General features: G+C 41.1%; 1 protein-coding gene and 1 pseudogene across 3 annotated transcripts; one reads left to right on the forward strand and one right to left on the reverse strand.

Annotated features, from left to right (window-relative positions):
- Nucleotides 1–1011: 1011 nt before the first annotated feature.
- Nucleotides 1012–5701, reverse strand: RPL6 (ribosomal protein L6). 3 transcript variants are annotated; one of them, XM_011355818.2, is made up of 7 exons: nt 5602–5701; nt 4443–4679; nt 4240–4338; nt 2984–3127; nt 2425–2473; nt 1658–1842; nt 1012–1204 (listed from the first exon to the last, which is right to left on the reverse strand). In XM_011355818.2, exons 2-7 carry the CDS (start codon nt 4677–4679, stop codon nt 1052–1054), a joined length of 867 nt encoding a protein of 288 aa, XP_011354120.1. In that variant the 5' UTR covers nt 5602–5701; the 3' UTR covers nt 1012–1051. The 3 variants fall into 3 exon arrangements, with proteins under 3 accessions (XP_011354120.1, XP_011354121.1, XP_023383999.1); XM_011355819.2 differs by lacking the exon at nt 5602–5701 and adding an exon at nt 5135–5157; XM_023528231.1 differs by lacking the exon at nt 5602–5701 and adding an exon at nt 4920–4942.
- A 2728-nt stretch (nt 5702–8429) lies between these two features.
- LOC111737041 lies at nt 8430–8538 on the forward strand (annotated as a pseudogene).
- The last annotated feature ends 443 nt before the right edge of the window (nt 8539–8981 follow it).

Here is an 8981-nt window from a genome sequence, read left to right on the forward strand (position 1 = left end):
CAGTAAATGAAAAATTCCAGAAATAAACTAGGTTTTAAATCATGAGCCATCTTTAGTGTGATCAAACTTCAGTCCTTCTCCATCCTACGTGGGATATGAACTGTACCTTGTCCAGCATATCCATGCTGTGCTAGCCAGCTGGTTAGTCAAAAAAACCATCTGTAAAGGACTCTGACAAATGAGTTATGGCTCAGTGATCCAGGATCACCCAAAGCAAACGGCCCTACTGACCTTATCGTCAGCTCAATATCCTAACACTGTCACAATGCCACTTCATCTTAGCACGTAGGCACTTACGTCGTAAGAGTGAACAAGGTATTTTGAGGCCACATTCACAAAACTTTTATTAGTGCAATTGTCTCAGTAGTTGATTTCTTACTGTGCCTAATTTATGAGCCAAACTTTATCAGGTATGCATATATAGGAAAAAAACAGTAAATACAGGATTCAGTACTATCCATGGTTTCAGGCATCCGAAGGGTCTTGGATCACGTTCCATGGATAAGGGGGAACCACTGCACTATGCAGCAGTAAAGATGAACATTTTTTAAGGAATGATCAAAATACACGGTTATCCAATAGTACGTACAGTATCCTAGGTTTTTGGTTAAAAAGGGAGGGTAAATATACTTATTTGCTTTGTGTTCAAAACACACCAATAATTATGGGGAAGGGGCTGAGAATTACACAGATGGGGGAGAAATGAATGTTAAATCATTGCAAGGGAGGACGTCTGTGGCTTGAAGAGCCCACGTTTCTTTTCCACAAATGGTTCAGTACTAACTTGCTCTGCGATGACTGGGAAAATGCTATTTTACATCGGTAGGTGCGAGGCGAAAAAGCAGAGAAGCCAGACACTAAGGAAGCTAAGAACGCTGACCCAAGGCTGGGGAGAATCCGCAGCAGCTGTTACAACCCGGCTTTAGCAGAGGCTGACACCCCGTCAAACCGGCCAAGTCAAACCACATGGCCAGGCAGAATTAAAAGGAAAAGAAAAAAAAAGACACAAAGGAAACATAGCAGGCATTTAATGAGGTTCTTCATCATAAACTCAGAAAACCAGTTTGTGAGGATAAACACCATTTGTGAGAGCAAACACAGAGCGGAGGTAGCCCTGGAGCTGAGGGACGGCTTTGATTTTTGGCAGAATCTGCGAGTCCACAGCTTTCTGATCAATCTTGCGCTGCTCTGTAATCTCGTATTTCTAAAGAAAGAGAAAACCATTTAAAAGTAGGGCACAAGTAAGCAAACTCCTTGGTTAAATGAAGAACTTTTATCTCACAAGTACTCAATCTCGAGAATATTTAGGCAATTTTGATAACCCCTTCTTTCTTAGAGGGCTGTGAAACATAACCTGTTTTTGATACAATGTAAGTAGCAGCTTATCCTTTTGTCTACTTTAATGCACATGAAGGATAAGTGGGGGCAAATTCCTGAGAACAGTAGCAATTATTCAGTCCCACCCAAACCTCAGGATCCTGGCTTGAGCTCCCACATGCCATGAGGAACTACTGTTTTTAGCTAAATCTGCAACAATATTATCCCTCAGATATTCCTCATTATTTAAAACTTATTGTTGTTTAGCAATTCTTACCCTTGTTTACTTTCATTCTCGAATTGGGGAGGCAGAACTCCCAGGGGCAAAGACGAAGCTCACCTCTTTCTCTGTGTCGAAGATCTCACCCTCCTGGTGTCTGGGCTTGCGCAGCTTCTTCTTCTTGAAGTAAGCGTCAGTGAGATGTTTGGGGATTTTCACACCACTGATGTCAATTTTGGTGGAGGTGGCAATGACAAATTTCTGGTGTGTTCTACGCAGAGGGACTCGATTGAGGGACAGAGGTCCTAAGGGGGAAAAGTCAATAATGAGGGAAAGGGGAAGCAAAGATTTAAGAACTGACTTTACATCTGGAGAAATCTGGTGAGTTGAATTTCTAATTTTTCTCTGGATCTAAAGAAATTCCAAACTGCCTTTTACTGCCAGCACCAAGACTTTTGTAAGATCTGTTTATCCAAGGTCTTTTCCCCGCCAAATCCTAAGTCATCCATACAGGTTGGTGAAAAATCACAGGTCCCTGATGACAAACTGACACTGAGCACTGTTCCCAACAAGCAAACAGGTCACACTTCACCTGGTGAGGAACTCCATTCTCGTGCCCACTGGCAAACCAATAACAAGTCTTACGCAGGACACATTCCTTGGGGCTAGAAGCTAACCATTCCGCATTTTAGGTGACAGTCACTTGGTGATATGTTGCCACATAAAATTTAAATACCTGCTTCATTAGAACTCATAAGTACATAAGGCAGTGAAATGGGACATGAAATCTTATGGCACTAAGACTTCCATGTAGGTGGGAGGAAGAGTATACTGCAGCATTTAAGAAGACATGTTTCAGAGGATGCAGAATCCAAGGATTTTCTTACCGGTCACAAGTAGCAAGCCACTGCTCAGCTGCTTCAGGAAAACCACCCTCTGTAAATTGAACAGAAATGCTACACGTTTGTACAATCAGAAACTGACTTCTCAATTATTCACATCACAGGTTTCTAAGTTGGTAAAGAAAACCTTTACACATGTATATGCACAGCAGTTCTGGAAGCATCTATAGCAAACTACGAATGGGGTGACACTAGGATGGGAACGGTACTTTTGTGTATTTGTTTTTCATTGTTTTTAATGAGCAGCCATTACTTTTAACAACGAAAAAATCCTTTAACTCAGTAATTCCATCACCAAACCCACGCCAAGAAAAGTAACTCAAATACATAAACATTTCTGGGTATAGGGATCTCTGAGTCATCTGCAACAAGTAACATTACCAACAGCAGGGAATGGTAATAAATTACTGTATATTATGGGCCAAACATGTTATGCTAGTGACTAGAGTTGTTACCACTGGTAAAGAAAGAAATCCTACCCAGAATGCACATATGTTCTGATCAAGCACCCGAGAAGCTCCATGAGCTGAGGTGCTCTGCTCACCTTGCCTCTGTGACGCCCAGTGAGGATGATCAGAATGGTCCCCGGGGTGATGCTAGCCCGAAGTTTTCTTGAATGCTGACTGAAGGGTTTCTTGCCATGGCTCAACAGCTTTCGAGGCACATCTTCAGTAGGATAATATCTAGGCTGGAGAGAGTCCACAGGCCCAATTTATATTAAATAAGCTAACCAGATTAAGAAAGCTGACTGTCAGTGAAACGTTTGCTACAGCCTTTTTACTTAGTTGAAACACTTTATTAACACTATTGCATTTTCATTTCTAAGTAGATTTTTAATTTAGAAAAGGGCAACACTGTTCCTTATCCTTTACTTGCAAAACATAGGATGGAATCCAATTAATTTGAAGGAGCTGTGTGTTCAAGTAGACAGAAAGCATCAAGCAAGTTACCTCTGTAAATTCTGTATTAAATCAAACTTTAGCGATTACATGGCAAGCTATCATTATACACTGTTGTATAACAGACTCTCAAGCTTTTATGGGGTCCCCAACCTTTAATGTAAACTACACTTCTCCAAAAAACATGTCTGACACAAATCTTGCACGTTATAAAGAAGGCATGGCTTATTTTCCAATTCAAATGAAGTGGTCACAGCCTTCACATTAACGTGATTCCTCTTTTTATCCACAAAGGAAAACAAACTGCACAAAACCATTTTAGATCAGGACTGCCAGTTCATTTATTATGAAAATAAGACCCCACATAAAGACTATTAAGGATATGACAAGTAACTCACAATAATTTATTTCTAACTATGCTGTATCATTTTAGTGGGCAGTCTTACTTTTACTCCAAATATTAACACCATTGAAAAACCAGCTCACACCGCCCGTGACAAGGAATCAAAGTGCCATTTTCCCTTTGGTGCAATAATCTTCAACTGTGACGGGTTTAATAGATCAGGGGACATTTCTATAATAGAAATTACAAAGCAAACCTTAAGGCTGGCCACTATCCTAGGCTCTATGCATCATTTAACTTTCACAACCACCGCGTACAGCAAACCTTTACTCTCATCTTACAAGCGAAGAAACAAAAGCAAATAACTATTTAAAATCAAACAGTAAATGATAAAGCCAAGTTACAAACCCAGAACCCATTATCCTCCATTACAAACCCAGAACCCATTATCCTCCATTAGTTCTGATAAACTTCTAAAACGTGAGCACACAAAAAAATCCTCACACAACAGTCAAGCTTCATCTCAACACCTCATTTACGGTCTCCTCCAAAGCTTACCATTTTGCGAAGTTTAACCACCCGGGTGCCACCGTTCTTGTCGCCACCAACTGGTTTTGTGACAGTAGCGAGAACCTTCTCCTTCTTTTTCTTTTCGACCTATCAGGACACAGATGTAAAAGTCAGAAGCAGACAAAAAAAAAAACAAAAAAAAACCGAGTATGGTTAAGACATAATGGTCAGTGGTTGCCCTCATTCCTTACCCTGGATTTAGCTGCTGAATACTTCCTCTTGTACATGGCCTTTCTGGAATACATGGCCGATCGGGAATACCTGCCAATTCCTCTGACCAGGACAGGGTTCCGGCTGCAGTGGGGTTTCCCTTTCTTAGGCGTTTTGGCCTTGGGGTTACCCTTCTTAACCTTGCCACCAGCATCAGCCTTCTTGGCTTCAGGCTTCTTCTCCTTAGTGTCTGGCTTCTCAGCTTTTTCACCCGCCATCTACCAACAGATTTAGAAAAAAAAATTCATCCATTACCCAAGACAATATCCGTACAACGTTGGGCTTTTCAGACAAGCCCTCACCCTCCCTCGCCAAGTAGCTGGAACATCCGTTCATCCCTCTCTCTGGAACATATATATGTAGGCCGTCCTCCAAAATGTGCACCCACCCTTACTTACAATGGTTAATTATGGCGTTGTCTCCCCATTAAACTTTTTGAGGATTTGAAAGTATCTTACATTTTTTAGGTGTGTGCTAAATATTTAGTAGTCGAAAGTCCCTATCCCATTATTCTTGTACTGCGAATTAGAAATCTTAGACAAGGCTCTAACAAAGCTCCACAGCTTGGAAGCAGCGAGACTGGAATTTGAAACCCCTCGCTGCTTCCTGGGCTTTTGCTCTTTTCACATTAGCTTCTCATTCAAGAAATTCAGCTTATGAGGCGAGGACATACACACAATTAGCCCGAACTCAGGTCAGACGGAAAAAGCCCAAGAGGCGACTTCCGGTCGTAGACACGAGATGGGAAAGTAGCACTTGGCCTCAACCCGAAATCCCAACGTGGCTGAGACAAACTTAGCGGCGCCTTCTGGAAGCCGGGCTCGGGATTCCCGAGCGCGCACCGTCGCCCTGGACTCTGCGGCTCCACTAGCCTGCTACGGATCCCGGAGGAGCCTTTTCCCCCCAGCCCAGGAGGATGGGAGAGCAGCCGGAGCCCCATAGCCTCTACGGCATTCCACCTCACCCTCTTCGTGCCCCACCGCAAACCCAACCGAGAGAAATGAAGGGCTTGGGTGGCCTCTCAGTAGGCCCCGAGCATGTCTAGCCCTTGCAGGTGTCGACTTGATACCCTCCTGGTTCGGATGGTGAAGGATTGGGGTCCTGAAATACAATCTTGCAGAGAAGGGCCGCCATTCTTACCGTGCAAGATGGGAAAGAGAACTAAGGTCCCGACTTCCGGTCTATAAGCAATCACAGGAAGAGTCTCACTTGAGTCTCACTTCCTTCCGGATCTGGAGCATCACGGGAAGTGTAGTTTTTTCCTCCTACTGCGGAGAGCTATTTTTTCTAATAAGAGGCGAAAGCAAAGAACATTTTGTCTGAAATGTTTCAGTTTATTGATCAACAAAATTCTCAAAGTACTTTTGGGAGCCGACATAAAGTTACAAACTTTTATTTTGCTTACGAAGGACATTAGAAAGCACTACCATTTTCGATATAAAAGACAGATCGATGAAGGATCTAATCCCCAAGTAAATTTAAATCTTTCCTACGAAAGGCTAGCTGGGAACCTTCTACGGACATTTTCTCCACAGATGGCTTAATGCCTAGATCCCCTAATCAGACTATAGACTATGCTCGATGGTGGAGGCTCAGAAAAGCTAGAATTTAAAATGAGTAAAATATATTTCTGCTCTCAAAGCACATACATTCGAGGGAAAAACAAACAGAAGAATGAATAATATTATTTTCTCTAGAAGATTAAGAATTGTTTCGCTGTGGATTTTGTGAAGGATTTGGCAGAATAAATACAAATCTGGCAGATGAACGTGGTATTTGGAACAATAAATGCAAGAGGCATAGAGGCATATAATAGCATGGTTGTTCGTCACTTCTCCAAGCATTCTTGGCCAGTTAGGGAAGTTTAAATAAGTTAATATAAAGAAAATCACTAAGAATAGTATTTGATCATGGTAAGTGCTAGATAAATACTAGTTCTTGTCAACACCACCACCACCATCATTATCAACATCATAGTTGTTGATGAGATCCTACCATTTGCCAAGTATTCTGCTAAAGTTTATGCACCAGAGACAATAAGAGGAATATTGTATTCTATGCACCTAGAACTGTGCTGTGTGCTTTGCTTTACCTCATTTAATCCTCTCAACAACCTATGAGGATACTACTGTGAGGAATCTGAGGCTCGAAGAAGTTAAGTAATGTGTTCATAACATGGATCTGATTTCAAAGCGTGAGCTCTTAACCATCAGTCTCTAAAGATTAAAGAGATGACTAATGAAGCTAAATAAGAGAGTTCTTTGCTCATATCAGAATTAAAAGTAAGAATAATTATCTGTTACAAAATAAACAACACAATATATCTTACAGATATTTACTACATCAAAGTCTCTAAAGAAACATGTACACTTTGTGACACCTTGAATTTTCCATTCCCTTCCCTGTACTTGTGGTGCCTGGAACTTTTCGCTTTGATTTTCTTCAAATCCAACCACCTGCTTTGTGGCTGTGTCCCTGGAAATCATATAGCCAGACCCTTTTGGGTTCTGGTCGACTGAGGATACAAATACAGAGATTAGATGCCTCCAAAGGCCTCAGGAATTTCGGTGAAGCCCTTCAGACTACAGTGAATCCAGAGTTTCCATGCTTGTTGAAACATGCAGCTTCTAATCCTGTCTGCCTTCCATACATATTAAGTATGAGTGTGATCTTAAAAGGCGGCATTCGATGTCAGTTTAGGATTATTTGCTGTCCAGACACGTAGTATTCTCAAGGAAAAGCTTGGGCACTGCTCTTTTTCGACAACAGGAATGTCAGCAGCTTTGTTAGGTTAGCTGAATAAAGCACCTCTTAGAAAATGCTGCTTCAGAAAATGCATAAGAATGAATGAAATGCAGAGTGGCTTACTTGGACCCCTCAAAAATTCTGGCACTCTCAGAGACTTTCACCTAGTAAATGCCCCCAAGTATTTGTTAAGTGACACGCCATTGAAATAAAAATGTAAATGAGCTCCCTCTTGTGTTATGTTGTGGTATTACAAAACTTACTGTTCATTAATTGGGCAAAATATAAATATACTCTATTATAAAATAAACATTAAGCACCTGGTTGTGCCATCTATAAAATGCTCTTAAATTTGTGCAGTCCTTTATTAGTTATAAAGCAGACATTTTTGCGGGCACTAAATCATTTTAAGTATCAGTGCAATGTCCCTGTGAAATAGGAATTAAAGATGAAAAGTGAGGCTTAATTACAATAAATGACTTATCCAAGGTCACACATACACTTACATTAAATCATGCCTCTTTGCGCCACAGAAAGACAGAAAACTGGTAGGTAGTTGTGCTTCAGAAAGGGTACTGTTCTTGTAACCTGGAGGTCACTTGCTGTCTGATGTTATGATAAGCCTCTGTACATGTTCTCTTATTTATAAAATGGGGATGATATTGACAATATTGATAATACTTTCTTAAACGTTAATGTTAACATAATGTCAACATAACGATTCACTCATTCAAGAATTTTCTCATGAAGAAGTTCATGGAGGCACTATTTTTAATGCAAAACAACAACAACAACAAACAAAGCCCTTGAAATAATTTGAATGTCTATCAACACAGTAATTGACTAAACAATGTACATAGATACTATGGAATATTATGCAGCTATGAAAAAAATAACTTATGTCTAAGGGTGCTGTCTAGCACAGTAGCTATTAGCCAAATGGGGCTAGTGAGCACTGGAAATGTAGCCAGTTTACACTGACACTGGACTTTGAAGGCACAATAATAATAAAAAAGAACCCCTGTATATAACAAAAACTATAAAAAATAATGTAAATTATCTCAATAATTGTTTACACTTATTGGTTATATGTTGAATAATAATATTTTGATTAAATAATTAGATAAATATATTGTATTAAATAACATATTCAAATGAATTTCGCCAGTGTCTTTCTACTTTTTAAAATGTGAATACTAGAAAATTTAAAAGTAGAGGGATCAATCTATGGCCATGCCACCCTGAACAAGCCTGATCTCGGAAGTTAAGCAGGGTCGGGCCTGGTTAGTACTTGGATGGGAGACCACCTAGGAAGACCAGGTGCTGTAGGCGTAAAAAATAGGAGATGGTAAGCTGACAAGGTCCTTGCAATCTGTGAGGTCAACCAAGGGTTGCCTCACCTAAAAAAAAAAAAGTGAAACTAAAATGGCGTAGATGATAGAGGCTCTGTTCATCCCTCTGGTGACCAAATCAAAGTTGTAACAGAAACAAGAAGCGAACGGCAAGGAAAAAAATCCCCTGGGCTCTAGATGAACAAGCCATATAACTAGGGAGAAATCCAAGAAAGCACCCTGCAATGGCAGAAGGTAGGAAGGATGAGGATGCGGGGCTCGGTCTCAAGCGGCTGAGTGAGACGGAGGCTGCTGAAGCGGCAGATGCCTCTTAAAGGGGCCGCATCCGCGAGCAGATTTTTGTGGTGACGGACCTGCTTGCTCTGAGTGCGCAGGGGGCATCGGGGTCTTACAGGGACACATTGTCGGACTGAGGGCCAAGGC

Source organism: Pteropus vampyrus, unplaced genomic scaffold (genome assembly GCF_000151845.1).
Source record: "Pteropus vampyrus isolate Shadow unplaced genomic scaffold, Pvam_2.0 Scaffold23, whole genome shotgun sequence".
Classification (NCBI taxonomy): Eukaryota; Metazoa; Chordata; class Mammalia; order Chiroptera; family Pteropodidae; genus Pteropus; species Pteropus vampyrus.

Bases quoted from the DNA above. Each gene is read 5' to 3' on its own strand.
- RPL6 (XM_011355818.2), bottom strand. From the start codon at position 4,679: ATGGCGGGTGAAAAAGCTGAGAAGCCAGACACTAAGGAGAAGAAGCCT. The intron at 4,339-4,442 runs GTAAGGAATGAG...GTGTCCTGATAG, and splicing joins ATTCAGCAGCTAAATCCAGG to GTCGAAAAGAAAAAGAAGGA. The intron at 1,843-2,424 runs GTAAGAAAATCC...TTTCCCCCTTAG, and splicing joins TGGCTTGCTACTTGTGACCG to GACCTCTGTCCCTCAATCGA.